The 23,588-nt window shown below is 40.7% G+C and overlaps 1 protein-coding gene across 1 annotated transcript in view; it reads right to left on the bottom strand.

Moving 5' to 3' along the window:
- GRIK1 (glutamate ionotropic receptor kainate type subunit 1) overlaps positions 1 to 23,588 on the bottom strand; it is an 81,577-nt gene that overhangs the window by 12,381 nt on the left and 45,608 nt on the right. The window contains exons 8-13 of the mRNA XM_026077616.1: positions 20,629 to 20,742; positions 19,226 to 19,429; positions 18,384 to 18,607; positions 12,962 to 13,080; positions 8,600 to 8,817; positions 2,798 to 3,023 (exon numbers count right to left, since the gene is read on the bottom strand). Of these exons, the coding sequence (XP_025933401.1) occupies positions 2,798 to 3,023; positions 8,600 to 8,817; positions 12,962 to 13,080; positions 18,384 to 18,607; positions 19,226 to 19,429; positions 20,629 to 20,742 (1,105 nt within the window). The remainder of the gene's footprint in view (positions 1 to 2,797; positions 3,024 to 8,599; positions 8,818 to 12,961; positions 13,081 to 18,383; positions 18,608 to 19,225; positions 19,430 to 20,628; positions 20,743 to 23,588) is intronic.

The raw sequence follows: 23,588 nt of genomic DNA, 5'->3' as shown, positions 1-23,588 counted from the left end.
GTCGTGCCAACACGCAGCTATTTTTCAGTGTATCCTACTGCCAGCATTAGGACATGCTGTGACCACAGATGCCAAGAGACATGTGTCAGACTATAAAAAGTCCATCTGGGAAGCCAGCAATCAGCAGCCACTGCTTTAGGTAGCCAGCTTTGAAAGGAAAATATGCCTGCTGTAAGAACAGATGATTTCTATGCATGCTATTAAAGAACCAAAACCAAACACAATAGAAAACAAAACAGAAATACTTTCAAAATTGTCTTTACCCAGAAAAGTGAATTATTACTACTGACAACAGCAATGCTTCCTAGAAGGAAAAAGCAGAATTGTTTCCACCATAGGAGAGGTTTGTCCTCATGATAGCTGGAGTTTGTTAGTCTGTAGGACCCATCTATTCTGCCTTGTCTGAAACGACATAGCTGTTAAGTAAAGTGAAGCAGCCTGAGTCACAGAGCAGGATTTGTGTGGATGTTCATTCTTTCTTGTGATGTTTATGCTGCCAGCAGGATTATCACAATTCATCTTGAAGGTAACAGGTACATCTGTATTTCCATGAGTACTTTTAAAGTTTGTGAAGTGTGCCTGGAGCATTGGATTGGTGATGTTTTATTGGTGAGCACTAAAACTGCGCACAAATCCATCTCAACACCTCTTTGAATATTCCATATAACATTTATGACCTCTGAGCTATTAACAGTCTACCTCTCAGGCCAAGAAATACATCTATCCACTTTCCTAGCAGTCTCCCAAGGAAATGGTAGTAGCATTAGTGTTACAATTACTCGCATCAGCACTGGCAGTGATAGTAGAATTCATACCTGTCTTGACACCTATAATAATGTTGCTTTCTTCAGCTGGATTCCTCCCAGGGTGACATTTTGCATAGATTTTTTACCTAGAGGTGCCTCTTTTACAGCAGTACTTTCCGAGTGCAGCAAGCACATGATCAAGCATCACTGCAGATTTTTCAATAGTACCATTCTTTGCCAATAATCTAACGCAAAACCCTCCATTCTGTGACCCATGGGCTCAATAACAAACATAAATAAAAAACATAATGTTTGTTGAAACACCTAAACCCCCTTCATCCTGCCTCAGCACAATGAAAGAGAGAGTTATCCTATATCTGCAATTTTTAACTTGCAGAGGTTGCTCAGATAAATAAAGTGATAAATTTTTTGTATTCATAGAAGAACTTCCAAAAAATCTCCTTCCTGCTTTTCTGGGAGCTAAGTGGTGATTGCATTCAGCTCATTCACTGGAAATTTTGGAGTGCAAGGCATACTTTTTGCTGTTGCAAATCATAGCCGGGGGGGTTGTGCATTTTCCTGAAGGAACAAATGCAGACCAGTTGAAGACTTGCTGAAACTTTGGTTTTAAGGATTTCAGACAAGTCTTTTTTTTTTCTATACAGATTCTGCACTGTAATAGTCTTGAATGCTACCAGGAAACAACAGAGCCTTTGGGGTCCATGTGAATAGTGGCAGGACCTCAATAGCTTATCTTTCTTACAGAATAAACCTTGAAAAAATTTAAGATGCCTGATGTCRCTGAAATGATTTATTCCAAAGTGCTTGGAGATATCTATTTCCCTGAATTTAGCCAGTTTTCCTTAAGAAGAAAAAATTAAGGCATATTTATCATACAAGAAACATCTTATAAATATATCTCACAGCTGTATTTCCAATGGATGCACTCTCTCTGAGGATTACCATCTGTTCCAATTACTTCTTCATTGTTCTTGGTTTAAAGTGTGGCAGCTTTATAACTGCATTGAAACTCTTGCCATGCATTTGTTTTATATGGGGAGATTTTAGCTTTTGTTTCATTTTCCTCAGAGAGAGAAGGCTGTTCTCACATAGGCAGTGAAAAAATATACTTAAAATATTATCTGTATGACAGTCTGTCTAAGGTACTCAGAAGCATGAAGAATCACGGTTCTAAGTGCAGTGGTGTTCTTCCTCCCTTATTTAGATCTGGTCTACAAAGCAAATAATCGACCAGATACTTCATCTGTTATATCTGTGTAAACACCAGTTAATTCCCCTGAAGCCAGAAGAATTCCATAGCTATTAATTGAGAGAAAGTTGTGGCATAGTAAGTGCATATGTAAGCAGTATGGAGAAGTATATTAAACAAGAAAAAGCTCTGGCTACCCAGTACTGATTATTCAGAAGAACCCATCTTCAAAGCAGAAAAAAAAAAAAAAGACACTCTAATTGTCTATGATTAGCAAAATGTTGAAAAGGACATTGGCCATGTTAAAAAAGGTCTACTGGAAAGAGCTCACAGTGACTGGGAGTCTTAAGAGTCTACTTAGCTCACAACACTGAAATCCCTGATGCAGGCACAGAACCTTGCAATTTTCATGTGCAACACTTATGCATTGCTCTGGAGTCATTAAGTATGACAGAAATTGGTCTCGTTTCATGCAACTTTCTTTGAGATGCATATGTTGGACATAATATTTATTCTGCCCAATTCCATTTTCCCTGAGACACTACTTGACTTCTCAAACTCAACTGAATTTCAGTAGAAGACCTTGCACCTCAAGTAGCACAGAAGGATACCCAGTTTGTTATGACTGGGATGCTCCAGAAGGCAAGCAAATCACTTGACTTCTTTCTGCAGATGTAGTCTGCACCGTAATACTCCCTCTTGTTTACAGAGATTGCTTGCAGATGAAGGGGGCTGACTGAGTGGAGGCAAGAAGAGATGTTTTGCCTAAAATGAGGCTCCTAGGGTCTGTTTTGATAAGAAAGGGGTCTGAAAGACTAAGCAATGATTCAGAGCATCTTACCAATAGGGGTTCCCACACCGTAGCCTTTTGAATCGATGAGCCCCCCAATCTGGGTGAGATTGCAGTTTCTCTGAGTCACATACTCTATGCTGGTTGACTCCATTAGCAGCGCATAGTCCGTCGTGAGCACACGCTGGATTCCCTCGTCGTTGTTCTTCACCAGCGCTGTCTGCTGCCGGCTGCTCATGAACGCCCACATCTTCTCGTATGTTGATATTTTGGATTTCTAAGGAGGGAAAATGAGGACATAGAATCACTCCAGCACCCAGATTACACTCGTAAAATATTCCTCAGCCTTTTGTTGTGAATGGTGCCAATAGCATCTCTTGAATGAAAGGGAATTGGTAGAAGGGTTTTCCTTCCCACGGCATTGCTCTCCTCTTACTGTGCTTTGTGCTGAGGACTGTCTTTTCCTGCATTCTTTGTGGTGCCAGGAACTTCATTACTGGCATGTCTGTGAAGTGCTTTGAAGTTTTTTGGGCTAGTGCTGTTACATGGATTACAGCAAATGACTACACATAACCCAGCTAAATTAGTGCAGCTGGATACTGTTGCACTCAGAAGCAGTGTTTCTGTCTTTCAGGGCGAATGCACGATTCCAAAAGCCTGACGACAAATAAAGTACTGGCTCTTCTGTGTTGATATCATTTGCCTAGAAGTCATGTACTTCAAGGATAAAGCTTGAGACAGAAAGCCAAGTGGCTTCTTAGTAAACTTCTGCTTTCCGCTGCAATCAGACTTAAGGACCTAATCCTTCTCCCACAGAAGTTAAGGGGGATTTTTGGCACTGACTTCAGCAGGAGCGTGCTTGTGGCCTGCGCTAATGGCCAGCCGCACAGGGAAGAGGGATGCTAGAAATCCCAGCCACCTCCAGGCAGTATTGAACGTCCCTTCCTCCCCCTTTCCTTCCCTGTGCTGTGGGTGCCCCCGCAGGTGCCAGGCTCCCTGCAGGGAAAGGCAGCTGCCGGTGCTGCCTCGCTCTCACCTCTGCCTTTGTTGGGGGATAAGAAAAGAAAAACTGAACCTCTTCGGGGGGGGGACTTTCTGAGGTATCTGCAGACTACAAAAACGCCAAGTGCTYACACATGCTTAATCAACATGATTAAACCTCTTTCCTCCTTGTATGCTGTCAAACGACATTAAACACACAGTATTACTTCCAAATTAAATATCAAGTTAGACCTATAGAAAGTTGGACCATTAGAAATTGTTAATACAAACGATTTCATCAAGGCTGCATAGCCAACTGTTACTGAACTAGTCTGGCTGCAGCCTGGCATGAGCCAGGCATACACATACTGACTATTTGGTGTAAATATGACTCCATGATCCTCCACCCACTTACATTGTCCCAGGTCTGGGACAGTATACTCTCACTTCCTTCACAGGCCTATCTATCTTTAGTTTATAGCCACCATAGCCAATTTTAGGCTCACTGTGTGGAGACCATATGTGCTTATTAAGCACTGGTCTCTGTGGGATTCCTCTGAGAAACTGATTTTCTGGTTCTTTGAGCTTTAAATGTTAATATGCTTTACCTGTGAATTCAATATCTGTGATATTGTGATATGTGATTCAATATCTAAATGAGTTTCTCCTAAATTTCACCTAAGTTTGTTAAGCCACAGGATGCCACTAAACTTTTAGGCTAGTTAAACCTTTTTTTACTAGCAGAAGCCATTTTTACTGCTCAGCTGGAAAATTTTTTTTGAAATTGATGGTAAGTGTGTGCAGTAGATTGACTCTGATATTGGATTTACTGGAAGGATGTATTCCTTATTCAGATGAGTTTGAAAGAAAGGTCTCAGCTTCTTGACTTGCCAACCCTCATTTTTTTCAGGATAGATGTTGTGTTAATTTATGACCTTTGGATTCTCATTGATTTCAGTGGAACTGTGTCTGCACATCAGAAGGTAGAATCTGGCAAGAGTTGATATTAAGATCTATTATCACAGAGGGGCGAGAAAGCAATGGAAGATTTATAGGCATGTTGGAAACAGAGCTGGCCAGCAGTCTGGAAAAATATGCATGTATCAGAATCTCTGGATGTGAAAGATCTTGCCTTCAGTTAGATTTTGCCCAAATTTGCACACACATGGCAAAAGCTTCCTGAGTTCCTGCTGGCTGGCCTGCCTGGAAGCCCATCACCTCACTGGAGGGCTCCTTCTGTGTCTGTGTCCTATTTTCAGGGTGTTTTCATCTGTTGTAGTCAGATCTGTCAGGTCAGCAACTCTGGGATTTGCATATAGGGAGGAGGCTGACTCTGAGGTTCCCTCAAAGTCAGGACTCCATTTTCTTTCATAAATAATTTCAGTTGCTTTTGTTTTTATTCCCACTGCTACCTGGCTAGAAGGCATAGTCACTGCAGAACCTTTCTTGAAAATATTACCTCTTTAGCAATAGTTTTTTCTGGGGACACAATGCACAGTACGGTTACTAGCACTAAGTCATTCAAAATTAGTGAAAAAATACAGCAGTTAGTATATGCATTATAAATGAGACTAAATAAAAAGGGTTATGTGAACTTGAACAAATGCAAATAAAGTTTGATGAAAAGTGGTGTAAGTATCTTGCTTTTTTCATATGGTTCCTAACGTGCATCCCATCCAATAGGTACCTCTGTAATATTATCTTTCAGGGGCTTCCTTTTGCTATTTTAAGAAGAAAGATCTAGCCCGAAGCTCTTCAGAGTTTGCTTCTTCCTAGAATCTTTTTCTGCACTTGATGTCTTCATAAATCCTTTTGCCATGTGTGTCTCATAGACCTGAAAATTAGAGCTATCTGGTCTCTTCATCTCACGTACTATATGACAGGCACTCTGTCGTTCTTCTCCCCTCCACAGTGATGAACTCCCAGAATATAGTGGTTCTGCCTTAAAAAAAGTATTGGTGTGAAAGAGTCTGTTGTTTCTCTTGGCTTTTCTTGTTTTAAATACTAAGGGTAGCTCTCAGATAAATCAAATCCCCGTGCAACATGGGAAGCACTTTAAAAAATGACCTTTCTTCTGTGCAACCCAACCCTGCACTAAACACCTACAGGACATTTTCACTGCTGTTACACCTGGCCTCACTGATTACTCCATTTCCGTCTCATTCCCCATCACATCAGCACTCCCAGGAGGCAGGACTGTGCTCCTGCTCTCCCACCAGAGCAGCCGGCAGTGGCAGCATGAAAAGCACCTTTTCCCCAGCTTCGCTCCTCCAGCCTGTTAATCCCAGGGGCACAACAGTGAGGGGAGATGCCTCGGAAGGAGGATGCTCCCGGGGTCCATTATGGCTTGGGATAGCCCTACGGAAACTGGCCATGCAAAGTCAACTGGCCACACAAAGTCAGCGCTTCGCACCTCCTCACAAAGTATCACACATTTCAAGCCTCTTCCCTAGACCTGTTCTAGCAAGGCTGTTTTTTCCCAAGCTGTATCATAATGCACATGCAACAAGGGAACTGGACTGGGGTTACCCGGAAACCCTTACTCCTGCCATTTCCTAAGGCCAAGTATTTAGTTTTACATCCTCCAGTTCTTTCAATGGTCTGTGTGTGTGTGCGTGTGATTGCTTAGTTTAAGAAGTGCATATAGTACTTTTTGAATACAAAGGAGGCAAATTTATGACCTCAGAGAATACAGAGTCTTCATTTTCTAGTCCTCTATTGTACTTATTGTTCAGAGGTCTGCTCTGTGATTTCTTTGAAGTTTTGGGGTGTATGGTAACCAGCATAAAGAAATCTCAATCTTGAGGACCTTGAAGGGCTTCTGTAATATAAATAATAACACTTTTTATATAACGCTGTGTGTGTCTCACTGGTTTACAAGTGTGATAAATTGTATTTTTCATGAATCTTTCACTATGTCACCTTCACTCTGCCAGCAAATCCATCTCCATCCTGTACAAAAACTAGGGTCCTTTCTCTTGTGTTTGTGTACACATGTATTTCAGGCACAAGTAAGTTAGTGTGTATAGCATATAAGTATTTAATTACTTTATCTGAATCATTATTGTTATAATTTTAAGAGGCTTAGGCTCACATTCTTTTAAGCTTAAACATTTTACCCTCTAAGTATTAATGGTACAAAAAAATCAGTGCAAAGCTGGAAACAGCTTTAGAAATTTGTTCTGACCTCCTCATGCTGAAATTATGAAGTTATTTCCTCTGGCAGATCATGGAAAAAACAGATTTTGAAGATTTCTTTTTATTGAAAAATTGGCCTTTGGCATAATAATCATGGTGACAGTCTTCGGCCAGTGAAGAAATATTAGACCAAGGGAATTTCCTAGGGTCTGTCAGAAGGCAGCACATGCTGCTTCCTACTCCATTAGGTATTCCTTATCAAAATACTGTACTTGCTTCATACAGTTTCTGGGAATATCTCAAGACAGGTTTCCTAGCATACTGTAAAGGAAATGTCATCTTATCATTTCAAAAACTGACTCTAATGAGGCTCTGAAAAATCCTGTAGTTTACAGGAGAGCCATTACGCGGGAAGTTCACCCTTGACAACTCCACCAGGAGCCCACTATCAGCTATATTAAATTATTGAATTGTCCTTGATAAAGATTACTAGTTGTGAGAGATGACCCAAATACTTAAGCCAAAATCTTTTTTGTGCATGTAGAAGCACTGTATCTCATGTGGAAATACAAGGGCTGGTGGCTAGTGCAGGGCAGGGGGGCTCAGGCAGGAGCAGCAGCTCCTGAGGCTCCCACATGTTTTGTTAAGAACCTGTTTGAGGTGTCAAACTGTCAGCACTAGGGGGTGAAATTGCTCACTCATGCGCACACGTGCAGGAGTGTTATTTCGCCTCACATACTGCTTCACCAGGGTGCCTCATCCTCTTCAAAGGCACTGCATATCTGACTGTCTATAAACACAATTCTTAGATGCTACAGTGAAAAGCACGATACCAGTCCATTCAATGCTTAACTTCCCTGCTGAGACTACCAATGAAGCTGCTAATTAATTCCAATTGTCACAGGATTTTTGTACATATATCCTATATTTGTAGCTTGTTGTCTTTTGCATTGACATTTTTTGAGAGAAACCCATTCTGTGTGTAATTAATACTAATAGTGCAAAAAAAGAATGCAGTTATTTACAAAGCAATTAGCCACAGAAAATGTTCTTTTACTTACAGATGTGTTTATGTGTGTATGTATGTGGCTTGTATATTAATACTAACAACCTTTATAATTTTGACCATATAACATTTTTAAAAAAGGACAAACAAACTTGTATTTTGACTGCCTGCAGTATTTTTCCAGTGCAAACATGACCTTCAGAGGTGATCTTAGCCAATTGCTTGTAAGAACCTGAGATTCTGCCCTGAGAAACAACTTGGAGAAGAATGTCCTCAGGTCCATGCCCTGATTCCCTTCAGATTCTCCTGTCAAAAGCATGGATTTTCCCCTTTCAGCAAAGTCAATAGCAGGCTAACCCTCACTCTGAAGGGATCTTTGTACTAGAGGCTGAATTAACACAGGTCTGCACTGATTTGGAGCTCTTAAATTCCCTTGTATAGATGGTGCACTCTCAAAGTCCAGACTGCAGCTGCTTCTGAAGCCTTCCACATTAAGGGAAGGCAGCTTCCACAGGCTTCAGCAGCACAGCACCAGATTGTTTTTCGATCCATCTTGGGGGAAAATCTCCCATCTTTTACACCAATAGTCCCTAAGGACCCTCTACAGATTTGGGCAATGATTTATTTACCTACTACGCTAATCCTTTCAACTGTTGTTATTCTGTCTCGCGACTGATCACTGGAAGGCCACAAGTCCAAGAGCGTGAAGCTGGCTGGCACCATCTTACCTTGAAGAAGGTCATCGTTGATCCGTCTCTAACAGCCCCATACTCTATCTTGGTTTGCTTTGCCAAATCGTCTGCTGAGTCGATGGGGGATTCCATCCTCTCTACGGTCAGGAAGGCGGCCAAGTTGGCAGTATAGGATGAGATTATGATTAAGGTGAAAAACCACCATATTCCTCCAACTATTCTCGTGGAAAGAGCTTTGGGCATCAGCTCTGATCCTGTTACAATATCATCAAAACAATCTTATTAAAACGATGCTGAAAGATGCTTGGTTCTGATACCACAGACTATTTTTAGGCACAGAATGCTTTTATGAGCCATAGCATAAGAAAATGATTTAAACAATAATCTCACAGATGCACAGCAAACATTTATAATGGTAACACACTATGAAGGGGATGTATGCTATGATACATGACAAATGGAGTTATCCTTGGGTCTTAACCCTTTACATCTCTGAGCTAATGCTGTTTCAGACATTAACCTCTTACATCCCTAGCAAGCTGTATTGGCCAATTATCTGTTTCCTTAATTCCTTTTTACAGGTGCTATAGTCAGGTTTTTAACAACAGATCTTTAGCAGAATACTATTCCACCTACAAGCAACCTAGAAGAAATGCCTTACAAGAGAAACTTGCCCTGTGTTTTTTATCCACATACCTAAGTAGAAACAGGCCAATCAATATGGTTCCAGTGAATTTAATAGGACAGTGTGAGCCTGAGGACAAAACCCAGAACATGTCTTACTACAAACACATGATTTACATTTTAAAATTCAGAGAGTGAATGGAAGTATCCTTTGGGCCTCTACAGGGCTATGTAATGTTTTGAACAGTATATTTAACACACTAATTATTGCTGAAAGGCTTTTAGCAGATCTGCCTGATGAATACCAAGGTGATCTGCCGTTGTCATGAAACCCCACAAACAGCATGACCCAAGCTCAGGTATTAAGCACATTAAAAAATGGTTTGTAAATAGCTCAGAAGAACTGAATTTAAGCAAGATAGGTACCTCTATTTCTTATCTGATGCAAGTTTTATGCTGTCTTATCTAGAGGCCACTCCAATGAACTGTGAACTTAGTTCATTATGTGAGGTTTAAGGACCTGGCTCTGCAAAACACTTAGACATCCACTTGAAAGCCTTTGACTTCAAAAGTTAAGCATTTGCATAATTATTTTGTTGAAGAAAGATGGACTTAAAAAAGTACTTAAGTGCTTGTAAATGGAGATCTCAGCATGTAAAACTTTTAATTTAATAAATGTATTTCTATTACTGGAAAACTGTATTGACATATTATCTCTCCTCAGCTGTTTAATGATTTCTGTAAGAAATTTAAACGTGTAAGAAGTTTAAATGTGTTACAGAGAATTTCTTAAGATTTTGCAAAAACTCTGAATATGACTTCTCGGGCAAAGAATGAAAGGGTAAGAACTTTCCAAGCAACAAGAAAACAGATTTACCTTAGCTTTTTATAAATATAAAGACATGTCTCTTAAAGGTCAGAGCTAATCATAGCCCAAGGCTTGGAGTAGGCTGAGAGTTTCCAAACTGCGAGAGCAGATGCTCTGCCTGTGCAGCCATACTGCAGTACTGATTTCAAATTAGGCAGCAGTCTAAAAGCAAAGAGTTTCACCTAAATTTTTAGAGCCTGAATCTACCCATTTTAAGAGCTTGAGCTCTGTCTGGATTTATGCTTACGGTCTGTTGTGTGTTTCTTGGTTTTCAGATTAAATTACTTTTAGAACAACAACACCTTTTTGTTGTTTTTATTGTTGTTTTCAGGAAAAGTGTGTATTTGTTTATTTTTGAGCTGGCATTGACCTGCAAAAGCTGGCTTCTAAGACTGCTGATTCAAGTCCTCCTGAAAGTGCTATTTTCTGAAAGCTTAGATAGCTATAGGAATATAAATTCTGCACTCCGACTTTGATGCAATATCTAACTCTGATGCATACAGCCAACTAACGCAGCCAGCTACATCGCAGAGATCTTAGCAAGCCACCACAAAATCTGCCAGTGCAGGCTTGTAGCCATACATGAGAGTAGACAGAGAAGCCCCATTTACTGAATTTGTGGGGTGAGATTCCAAATCTCCTGGGATTTCCTTTAGCAAAAAGTCATTGTGAAAAAGAGGCAGAACACCTTCAGTTCAGTTAAGTTCAAGACACCATAGTCTATTAGTTATGCAATAAGCTATGGTTTTGCTTTTGGAAGGTGCTGAGCACGCTCTGCTCCCTGTTGACACAAGAGGGCCTAGCACTGCTTTTGATCAGTCCCATGATTATTTCCATGTTCACTGTTTTAGGGCCCTGATTCCAGCAAAAAGCATTAGTACATGCTGCTTTTCCACTGACTTCACCCTAAGTCCTCTCCTGAACTGGGTACTTCATCTGTTGGCTGAACTGGGGGCTCTGATAGATACCTTGCCTTTCTGGAAATAATAGCTTCTCTGCATGCCTTTGATGAAATATGTGCCCTATTTGGATGCTTTAAAAGTATGCATAACACATCTGAGACTTTCAAGTAAAAAAAAGGGGGAAATGTTACTAGCAAGATTCAGGGTCAGAGACAATACTTGCTGAAGTCTCTCTAGTGCCTTTTTATGGCAGACATGACAGCCAATCCTGATCCAGACTTTGCTCACGCTCTGTAGAAAAGAGAAAGTCTGATCATCACATTTTAAAATTTAATAAACAAGTGGCTTCCAATCAAGCATAACAAGCAGCTGCTGTCAACAAGAAAGAGTATAACAATAGATGCAGTGTTTCACAACCATTCAGCTCATGTTCAAACTCCATATGTTAATGATGATGCACTTAAAATCACACGCACCACAAGTTTGTACATGCAAACATTTGTGTTGCCTTACAAATGTTTTTCCTTCCTTTCTTTCTTTCTTTCTTTCTTTCTTTCTTTCTTTCTTTTTTTTAAGCTTCTTGAAAGACAAGCAGAGTCTGGTTGGGGCTGACTGTCATGTACCCAAGGTAGTGGTAACGAACAGGCACTGCATCCCACAGTTTGCTGTGGATGATGGTAAACTCCAAAAAAGGCAGTAGATTAAAACACAAAACCTTGGGGGACTTTCACACACAAGACAGTCACAGTTATATACACACACCTGCCTGATACTGTAAAACCTCAGCCTGTTTTTTACTGATTTATTGGAAGAAGAAAACCCCCAACCCCCCCAACAAACAAAACAGAACACCTCTTCCGCCCCCCACCTCCTTCAAAGTCATTTCTATGAGGAGGTTCTATATCCTATGAATACCTTAGTGCACCAATAAAAGCAAGTGCTTTTATTAGTGTTATACTAGTTACAATATGAACTTTATTCTCTACCGTATCTAGGAAAACTCCCTCTAATGTTTCTTTTACAGCTACTCATGTCTGTTAAAGAGTGGAAGAATAAACTGTACCTGGAAGAACGTAGACATGATTTTATATTCCTTTCTTAAATGATTGGGAATTTAATACCAAGGTACTGCTGGACTTTCCACCGGATTGCCTTTTTTGTTGTTGTTGTGGGGTGGGTTTTTTGTTCAGCTTTGATTCAACTTGAAATGTTTGTCAGAAAATATTTTCACCCCTCTCAGTGGCCCCTGGTTTTGGTGAATAGTGATTTAATGGGAAACCTTAGAACATACATGTCATAACCATGTGTGTTTAGTACACATATCTGCTTGACTTCCCATACTGAGTGAGCTTCACTGCCCTTCCTTGTCAAGTGAGTATAATGTCAGCAGTTTCCAAAATCATCAGCAACAGGGACTTGTGACTGTGTTAAATTAATGCTTCTAAGGTTGGATGCATTTACAAGAGGATGGGACTCATACCTGCAGAAAAGCCATAAAAAAAAGGTTTGGTTTTGCTTTTAAATAAAGTGTTTGACAAGTGCCAACAAGCTCACAATACTTCTGAAGAAATAGCATCCTTTTGTTTGGCTGTTAAAATAATTTTTCTGGAGTAGCTAAGGCTGTTATTATTTCTACTGGCATGAAGCCCAATTGGGAAGACATTTTCCTATTGCCAAACCTCTTATGCCAATAAACTCAGCTTCAGCAAAAATAACTTTATATTCCTCATGCTGCTATTTTATATTTCAACTCCAGAAACTCCTGTGTTCACTTTCCTTTCTCTCATATGTTTCCCCTCCTTCCTCCTGCTGTATTTAATAGATTCCCCTCCTCTGCCTTCTCCCAGTTCCAGTGATATGCAGTTTTCTTCCTTTCCTGTATCCCTTAATTTCTGAGATCAGGTTTTACAGTATACGTTGTAGCTACAGAGGTGGAGTTTACCAGCACAGAAGCCCTTGAGCAGACTGTGGGACGTGTGCAATAATGAAGTGTAACCGGTGTACCTTGCTGCATGAGAGCTCCAACTCCAAACCAGAAACTATTTAGTAAAGTAAAATTGTTTTCCACCACATCTGAGTCTGGGTTGCACGGGTGGGGATTATACCACTCATATGGTGTAAACCTGTGGCAGTTAACAGAAACAGTCTGTAAACATCGAATAGAGTACACACAGCGCCAGCAAACCTGCTGAACAATGCACAAAATGAGGAGATTAATGAAGGAAATAGGAAAAAGAAAACCTCAGCTGAAAGGCTGTCCGCAGGACGTCTAGCAGCTACCTTATGCAAGCTGTGGAGCAGGACTGCAATGTCAGGAGCGGTTTTCAGTCTTGATCCTAGCACAGGGCCTACTTCCTTAGTCCTATTCCACTTCAATTATAATCCTCAATGGTAAGATTACTAGAAAGCCCCAAATCCTCCCCGGTTTCACGGCCCGCACCACTAACAATCACACGTGTGCCAGGGTGGGGGGAAAACTGGAGACTACATAGCTGTTCCTTGGTAAAGCATTTAGAAAGTAATGACAGAGTAAAACCACTCGAAAGGCAGTGACTTTCAAGCTGCCTGTAGTTGAGCCTCTCAATACCGAACGCATTCCCCCTTGGTGAGGCTACAACAGCAGTAAAATAAAAGGTTGCTGATAGTCTGAAGGCGCTCTGGTGCAATTGCAAGGCCTGAAAGCCACAGGGCCATGTCTTCAGCACTGTGTGCAGAGAATTGCCTTTAATGGAAAAGTTCTGCTCTACTCCTTATGTGCCTTATTGCAAATGTAAAATATACCTCTTCTGGGCTGCAAAATACTTGGCAGAGTTACTTTAAAGACTGTTCCTCCCCAAGGTATCTTGCCTGCTGTTGCTTCCCACTGCTGCATGGTGTGCTACATACTTTCTCATGAAGTTTATGAATATAGCTTTAATTGACAATGTCATGCCAATACATTTTAATTACTGTTTCAACAATATAATTATTGAATTTATGCACAGTTGCAAGCAGAGTGCCTTGCTAAGCTGAAGTAATGAACTCTGCTAGTAATGAACCCACTAATTGAAACAATATGTAGCTTAGGATGCCATTAGTTGAACGGTATTATCATTACTAGTACAACAGTGGTTAAAAATTGCAACAAAAGAAGCAGTTTTCAGATTCAAGATACAATAGTTCTGCATACATCAGTTAGAGAAAAACAATCGCTGAGTTACATGTTTCAGAAACTCTTTCAAACTGGGCTAGAATCATGAAAGCAACTGTTCTGGAGCAATGAGATTGTTGCTAACTAGGTTTGTGCACACTTGGGGAAAATCACCTTTAACAAGAGACACAAAATTAAGACATGTACGCTGCCTGAACTTCCAACAGCCGTAAAAGTGAAGATGCCTTATGCTGAGCGTTCACCCGCAGAGCATTAGAGTATTAATATGGGATAGTAATAGGATGCACAAAGTGATAACTGCATGTGATCTGACTGGGAAGCCCAAGACTGAGATCTCACATCATTTTAGACAACAACCACATTCAGTAGGGTAGACTAAAATGTGTCCATCACTGAAACAACAAAACAGCAGTTACTAGAAAATGGCAATGAAATTCAGGCAGCAAAACTCTGCCAGACTGGGAAGATTTTTAGAGCACTGGATATATATTTTAATGAGGTCCTAGGGCATACTTTTCTTTTTCACCTTAAAATGAAAGCAGATTTTCTCCTTGTGTCCCTACTGCTGTGCAGAGCTCTGAGAAGGGTCTGGGGCTATGATTCTGCTCTATTTCACTGCTCAGGCTGTCTGTCTTCTGGCTGTTTTTCCCTGGATTTTGCTCTACTAGAAGCTTCAGCATTAGCTGTGCTGAGAGTTCAGGTGTAGATGAGATGCTCAAGGTCACCTAAGCACCTTGTTAAATAGACTCTGTGTGACGTTGGTCACCCTATACCACTAATGGTTGCCTCTGCTACCTAGCTCTACCAGCATCGATACCAACTGCACAGTTGATATGACAGGAGCAATAAAGGGAAATTTTTGGCAGCAAACGACTTGTTCATTCACTGCCGATGTACTTGGGAAAAGAGCTTTGTCAGTCTGTAACTCTAAGCAGTGAAAAAACTGCACTGCTTGAGCTTAAAAATATTGTAACAATGACAGAGCTACATAAGGCTCAAAGAGAAATAAGGAATGATTCAGCTGCTGAAAAATCTGGAGAAATAACAGGAAAATTAGCCCAGGCCATGCAAATTATTCCCAAGTATTTGTCTTCTGTGAACTGATGTCAAAGTTCCATTAACTATTTAATTTACTAGGCAGGGTTAAAACGTGGTCATTTCCTGAGTTTTACTTCCAGCTAACAAAAAGATTCTTAAAACCAGTCTAGGCAATATTTGCCAAAACATTTGGCATCCTACAGAAATCAGGATGGATCTAGAGATGTGAACAGGCCTAGATGTGGCATTAAGAATGTCTTAACTTTATGGAGTAAATTAAAATTTATAAAGACTGGCGTAAATTAAAATGACATGTGAACACAGTTTTGTATACTCCTTCAGCCTAAATAGTTGCTATTTAATTAGGCACTGATTTTAGGCATCAGTTCCAAAAAAGCAATTATGTCAGGAAAATTTAAACATACTGGAAAGTATATTAACTGTTTTGATGAACTAGTGCATTCTTCTCTTTTCCTAAAATTGGTGGCTTAAGAGAGTAATATACAAGCTTTATATATTTAAGTTGTTAGCCATTGGGTTTTATGCTATGCATTAGGAGTGTATGTGGGTCTATACCTTTAATAACATTTAAGCCCTTCAGCTGATTTCAGCCAGATTTGACAAATAGGTATAGGCCTCAAGGGTTATTATGCTCCTGAAAGTTTTGTGAAAAATTGTAGTAGTAGACCCCACTAAGAGAGAAGCTGCAGGATGAGCTCACAGCTTGTTACATATCAGATAATCCGCATGGGAAAGATCTCCTATAAATCCTTCAGCTGCAGGGAAAAAAAACAAACAAAAAAACAGACTTCAGCTGATGATCACAATCCACTACAAGACACAAATCTGCAGGGAAATCAGGCTTCATTAGTTATGCTGCTCACAGAACTACTGTTTTTTAGAAAGATTTAGGAAACAAAACATAGCATAGTTACATAGGCCAACACAATGGATTTACCAAAAGGCTATGCCGTGATTTGGAGCAGTATTTAACAGCCAAGAGAGGAAAGCAAACAGGTTGCACAGCTGATGATTTGTGAGCACTGTGCATTTGTCTTTTGTTTGTTCTTGGCCACATATCTGAGTGTAGGCAGCTCTGCAAGCAGACAGAGGACCCTGATACTTATTTATTTTTCCAGACTTGATGCTGTTTTTTTAAAAGAATAGAAGGGCTGAGGGTAACTTGGGCTTTGCTTTCCCCACTGCTTGTTCTGAGGGGGAGAGGACTGTGGGATGTTTTTAGTCTTGGCACACAACTGCAGAAAAGTCAATCTGTCACAGTCAAGCAGATTTAATATTAGTCATGAAAGAGATCATGATTTGAGTACAGTACAAGTTATTATTTATGGTACAGTGAACTACTGCAAGAGCTTGTGGAAGTCATGACTAATTGTCCCATAGCTGCCAGGGATGGATGAACTCTCTCTTTTACCTAGGGCCAACACTAATAAGTTACCCCGTACCGTCTCCTCCTCTAATCCCCTCCTCCTTCCTCGCACCCTCAGCAATTTAACGGAAAAAGCAAATCCCACAGATTTCTGTGCATCACAGCAGCTTGCCTTCAGCAGCGGTACAGAAACAAGCAAACAAACAAAGTGTTCACATAGGTTGTCCACCTGGATCAGGGATTGTTCAGTGGACCACTGAGAAATGTATATCCATGGCCAATCCCTCTCAGCAGAACTGCCTGTGTGAACACAGGTTTTGCAGGGCTGCATCTCTTGATTAAAAGAAAACAATGAATTGGAGGAAGAGCTCCATTTGACTTGGCTCAGACACAGGTGAAAGTCAGGCAGAATGTATTATATTGTCAGAATTAATGATTCAGATTACTATTCTTTTATGATATTTGCATGAGGGGTTTGTATACGCTGGAATTGCTGACTCTTTAAAGTTGAATGTCATCATCAGCAATAAGAGCTGTATCACTTCCATGTTATCTTTACTGTGATGTGAATGTGTAGAATTCCAGTGATACATCACTTCAGGTCTTATATTTTATAATATAAATGCTTTGTTAGCCTATTTCCCCATGTACTTCACTAATGTGGAATATATCATTGTTGCATATGCAGAACAATATATAATAGAATTGGGGAAAGGCTAAGATCCTTAATCAGGGATCCTCAATAAAATGAAACAAACCTGAATCTCTGTGAAACATTTAAAAAAAATTGCTTTAAATTATGAAAAGGAAAAAATGAAAGATAGGATGAGATTCAATAAACAGAGTTGGAAATGAAATTCCAAAGGCACTACTTGAAGAAAGTAACAATAACTATGCCTTGCTTTCAGAGTCCAGGTTTATCAAAGAGTATATTACAAAGTATGCCTCAGATAACCAATTATTTCCTCTGTCGAGTTTCTAAATTCACTTTATTTCTTGCTTGATTTGCTCTTCTTCAAAGCCCTAGAGCAACTGACTCCCAAACTGTGGTCCATGGTCCCTGAGGTTATGGTAAGTGGCTTGTAGCTGGTCTGTGAAACCATACCAGCTGCCTAGAGGTTTTAAGGTAAAGTTCAGTGATAAGGGAGTAGAGTCCTCTGCAGGCCACCTGGAGGTGTGACTGTGGTCCATTGGTCCAGAAACTTTGTGGCTCGCCTGCCTTTGAGTACATTATGAGCTTTGGCCTCATTTGGAAAAGCAGTGAATACGTGCTTACTTCATGCTGTTTTTTGAAGAGGGACTTGGCCTGGAACCTGCCACTGACAGGGAGTGAGCACCTCAGGACAGCACCAGGAGAGCACCTTGGGTATACATCACCTTGCAGATTGCCCCTTCAGGTTCCCAGGCATGGTATCTTGTGTTTTCAAAGGGAAATGAACTGAGCTAATTTCCATCCTTCAGCAAAAATATGTTCACATCAGCTTACTTACCTTTTAGCTGTACGCACTTTTAGTGGAAAAGAGAAGTGCTTACACACAAGCAATATGAGCTGCTTTTCAACATGTAGTCAGCTGAAGAAGTATTGCATACTGACAAAGAGAGGCTGAAACATTTCATCAGACATTTTTCTCCATTCAGCCCTTAAGAACAGTAAAATCCCTTCACAGTGTGATATATAAAAATGATGTTCATGTGAAAATACCAAGAGCCTTTCCTGAATGTAATGCTTTAGGACTGGATAAAACCCTTAGGATATTATTATACTCTCTCTGCTTCACAGAGCCCATGCAGCACCTATAAGATGAGAGGTAATTAATATGGATGCATCTGAAACCACATCTTTGACTTACCTTGCAATGACAAAGAGGACACAACTCACTCCAAGGCAGGCTAGGAGAACATACATCCAAATATCAGGAGAAAGAGGGTTTAAAAAAGAGAAAACACCAGGGTTTGTGCCATTGGGCTTCCGGTACAAGATACTGATTCCCAGCGTCATGAAGGGTTTGGAAAAATCTATTACTTTCTCTCTTACGTAGGTAATAGTAAGAGGAGCAACAGCCAGATCAGCTTTCTGGAAACACAAATGGGAGAATACTCATGCTTTTTCATATTCAGCAAACGCACTACTATTCCTTCCTTTTTTTTCCCCTGAGTATTAAAAACTAAACCAACCTTGATAATAAACCTGAAATGTCTGACAAAATTTACCATTGCTAAGGTGTTAGTGGCTACATGAAATTCTGTGTCCTTTATTTCCAGTAGATGGGCACTCGTGACTGTCCTGTGAGCGTGAAGGGCATGGCTGGCGTGGGGTTCATGTGCTGTACCACAGGGCAGGCTGTGCATGAGGAGTGGCAGAGCACTGGGTGAGGGACTATGTTCACGAATCAGAGGTTGCTGTGTGGCAGGGGGAGCTGGCAGTCCAGCCTTCGTCATCAGACTGTAGCCTAGGGGTGGGCAGGACAGGTGCTACCTTAGCGTCTGCTTCCCTGCTATGGTAGGAGTTTCCCCCCAACACCCAGGAGCTGTCACTTCAGGTGTACCGACATGATCTACTCTGACAAGTTCCACTAAAAAGAGACCAGTAGCTCTAAAAAAATGTAAACTAATGTAAACATTTCATTTGGGCTGGCTTCATATAAAACACCACAGGTGAAAGCAGAATAAAGAGAGAATGATTCAATCTTACATGGTCTATGAGTTCTTTGACCATCCCATTCCACTCTCCTTTGTCATTCTGGGCTCCATATTTACCATCAGAAACTAGTTTGACCTCATAGATGAAGCCTAAAATATTTGACAGCTCCTTCAGTAAATCCAGGCAATAACCCTCGAATCTGTCATTTCCATACAAAGGCTTGTCAGACTTCTTGTACATAACGTAGGGGTCTTCCTATAGAAAAAGACATAGCAGACATAGCAATAGAAATGAGGTTTGCTTCAGATTACATCAGTTTCTGAATATTATGTGAATAGTTTATTAATGGGTTGCAATTAGATGCATACCAGTAATTTACTGCGTCTGTTAAAAGCTGTTTTAGGTGTGTTAACAAATTGATTGAGTCAATTAGTGATAAGCATAAAGGCCCTAATTTTCAGTGGAACAGACCATTCATATCTCCCATGAGTTTTAATTAAAGTAGTGCTTAGCAGCTCCCAAATCAGATCCAAGAATCTGTACTCTACATTGTCCCACCCTAAGGGACAGAAAAGGATATTGAAGAAGAAGAATAAATAACAGAAAAAAGAATCATAAAGTGAACTTAAAATTTGTTATTCTGCAAGAAATAAATCTTTATTGAAAAATCTTCTAATGTGTAATATAGCTGTGGGCTGAGCAGGAATACACATGAGAGAATTAAGAACAGCATAGGCAGATTGGTTTTGTGTGCAAAGTACTTTGCTGCTTTTCTTTTTATAGGGCTTTGGATAGACAAAGTTCTGGGCAAGCAGGTTTCTGCAGTTTAATGTGTCAGAAGACCTCTGGCAATAGAAAATGAGGGTAAAAGGAGCCTTGAGTTCTTTCCCTCCTCCTGAGGAATCAGATATACAGAATAGTTGAAAAGAATGACATTACTGGCCAGGGAGAAAGTATGAGGCACAGCAACTGGTGGATACCCAGTTCCATATTTTCCATTCATCATCGTAAGGACTTACCCCAGTCTGTCTGTCTACTGTTTGCTACTTTCTTCCACATCCCTTCACTTTCAGTAAAAAGAAAGGATGTATACATACTAACTATCAAGCTGAGTATTTGTAAGCGTTAACTTTTCTGGGCAGAGGGGTATGTAGAGTTCCTCTTTGAAATACAGAAATAATCACTATTTTGGAGATACAGTTTCCTGAAAGTCTTTATTTAGCAGCTGGGTATTTTGATTGCATATTACAGAYGGATGACTAGGTATATTAATTCTGAGTCTATATCCAAAAATTTGCTAGGAAGCAGAGTAGTTTAACAAAACATTCATTAGTATAACGAAAAAGAGCAATGGAGCGCAGCATGGAGGTGACAAGGAAAGCTGCTAAGAACCAGCACAATATTTGCAATCTACAGCATCGCACGTGAAGTCAACATGATGCAGTAAGACTTACCAAAATGGTTGTGACAATAAGTGTCCGGTTAGCCAAAGAATCGGTGATATTGGTCGATCTGTCCTTATTGTTGTCCGTCATGTTAAGGCCACTGTATGAGTTCCAAACCCCAATCTACACAGAATAAAGCAGGTGAATAGCTGCCAGGTGTCAGCAAGCAGGCTGAGTGAAATGAAACATTTCTTTAAATGCTCACAGCCTAGAAAGTGTACATTAGCTTTGCTCACCACAGAAAGAGACACCAGCAATGCAAAATGCTAGAGAAGTGAAACAGCTGTAGTTCTGAATAAGGAAGCAACATCAAATGGTTGATTGTAACATTTAGAAAACACAGGGAACATACTACTCTTTCAAAAGCAAGTTGAAATGACTTAGCTGTAAGAGTATATATTAGCCAATTTTTTACAGAAATGGAACATATTGACTTTGTTTCTTGCTAAAAATGTCAAATGTCTATTTTTATTAATTTTTTTATTTTTGTAAACGGTAGAGTTGAAACATATGGCAAGACCTCTGTCTTCCAATACAACAGATTAAAAGCTTGGATAAATATGTTGAAGCAGATTGATGGCTGCACTGGCCTTTTGCTTCTGCTGTGCCTTCAGCAGGTTTAGCAAAGATTGTTCTGTCATTTCTTGACTACAACATATGACAAAACTCTCAAGGTGATACCATTTCACTCACTGATCAGTATTTGCTCAGTAAATACAAGTGGCCAAAGGCAAATAGGATTTTTGATTCCTTCCTAGTTCAAAGATAGTGATAGTAAAGAACTTCAATATTTAATGCCCTATCGAATCCTCAAGGGAAAGATCTTCATAATTCCCATGGATTTGGATCTACACCTTATGATGGCAGAAATTATAACCGTAATTTATTCAGATAAATATTAACTTAACATAAATTCAGTCCTAAAGCATGCTGAGATTTTACTTCTGAAGTCTTTTAAGATTTGTGTTTGTATCGTCTCAAAAGAAGGTCTTATGTGGCTCTACAGTAATGAAATGGGCATTAGTTCCTGTTCAGGCAGTAGTTTTTGCCAGGTGAGCTGTTGTGCGGTAACTTGTTAGGTGCTGTAATGTTATTACATGCCATAGATAAGTCATCCTCCAGATTTAGTGGCACCAGCTGACACCACTATTGTCCTCAGCAGCCTCACTGTCCTCGCGTGAGAAGGAAYCACTTACACAGCTGCCAACAGAAAAGGTCGCTGATCCCTCCTTAAACGGCTTTAGGCAAAATCAGCCTGGTGAAGCTCACACCCACTCTGTCAGCGGGTTAGGGCAATCCCACTGATTTTGCCTGAAGCAAGTTTGGAAGTGCTCAGATGATCCCCACCCCTTGATGAACTGGGAGGCTGGTTATCCTGAGTAGAAGAGCAATGAGAAGTGCCTCTCAAGGGAAGGAGGGAGGAAGGGGGGAAGTGACCTTTCAAAGGGGCACAGCTGCTTGCAGTGTGAAGCCTGTCCACCACGGGCTCCCTGCTAAGCAGGGGGAGAGCTCAGCTTGTCCTGGTGGGTGACACCACGCTAAATGGCGGCATGCAAAGTAAGACAGTAACTCGCAGAGCCCTTCCTCCTGCTGAAGGCAAAGGGAGCTGCTCCCTAGCAAGGAAGGATCAAGCTCACGCTGAGGGCTGCTATTCTACAGGCCTGGTTTTGTACGTAAGATTAAATGCCATTGTCTCTCATTAGCCTGGAAATGAGACTTCAATGATAGCTGACTTCACTGCCAGCGGAGGGCATTGAGCATCTCACAGGACTGGACCTTAAGTGACATTGGAGTACGGCAGTTTCAAGCTGGAGCTTTTCTTACCTACCCTCTGTTGAGCAGCCATATAGAAAGGACACGTGTGAGGACTGTTTGGGGGGTGTTCCTGAAATTAGGAAAACCTGATGTATGAAGCCCGATGTGCCCACAACCAAGTGAAAGTGCAGCTCCACAGGGAGAGCAAACTCACTGGATCGGCACTCCAGGGTTTATAAAGGCTAGAAAAAAAGTCTTGCCAAGTATCAAACAAAAGCAATAAAGCCTGATTACTTCTGCCTTCTCCTTTGTTACTAAGAAACCATACATTTTGCAAGGCCAATCACAAGGTTTACTTGAACTGCCTGGAAAGATTTTCTTTTAACCTTGAACAAATTAATCAACATCTTACAATTTTGGGTGTAAAGTTAACCGAGAAAGAAGTATAAAACCCTTCTAGATGAAACTGCATGTTCAAATCTAATCAAGACTTTTGTAATGATCCACACCCCAAAATATCTTTCATATTGATGCTGTTTGGAAAGCAAAACACATGTAAACTACGGGCATATAAAACAGCACCTAATATCTCCTCACAGTAGGAGAAGGCACCATCGGATGGATTTGCATAGCATGTAGCTGAGGGCTGGTGTGAAAAACAAACAAACAAGCAAAAAAACCCAGCAGCCAAAGAACTGGCTCAGACAGTGAGGTTTGTGCTGAACGCTTGCGAAAGGCACCAGAGAGATGGCTCGGGGGGCCGACACTGTCCATCCACAAAGCAGCCCGCGCCTCTGTGCTGCTCTGCTGGCAGGTTTCAGCTCTGCCCAAGGAGGGATCAACTCTCAGATCCTCCCTGCTGAGACGGCTAGCAAAGATGTCAAGCAAACTTGAGACAAAACCTGCTGACCTGTCCTGTGCACTGAAGGTCTCTATCAGCTGTCAGCTGCTCAGTCATTTCAGATCCAAACAGGACTGCTTTTTCGGTTGTTAACTGAGGCAGAGAGGCCCCTGTTTTTGTACTGATCCCAGTATATTATTTTGTGCCTGCTAAGTATGGATTTGGGGTAATAATTGTATTCTTTGAAACGATCTTTGGGTCCGTGTCCCTGGGTGCCATTGCTTTTGCCTTTCACTAACATATTTTCCAAATAAGGTGTGTGTAATGGATATAGTAATGCCAATTCTTCTTTTTTTTCAGGCATTTTTCAGTC

Source organism: Apteryx rowi, unplaced genomic scaffold, assembly GCF_003343035.1.
Source record: "Apteryx rowi isolate R43461 unplaced genomic scaffold, aptRow1 scaffold_46, whole genome shotgun sequence".
Classification (NCBI taxonomy): domain Eukaryota; kingdom Metazoa; phylum Chordata; class Aves; order Apterygiformes; family Apterygidae; genus Apteryx; species Apteryx rowi.
Note: the sequence above shows the minus strand (reverse complement) of the source record. Positions and strands in the feature narration are given on the sequence as shown.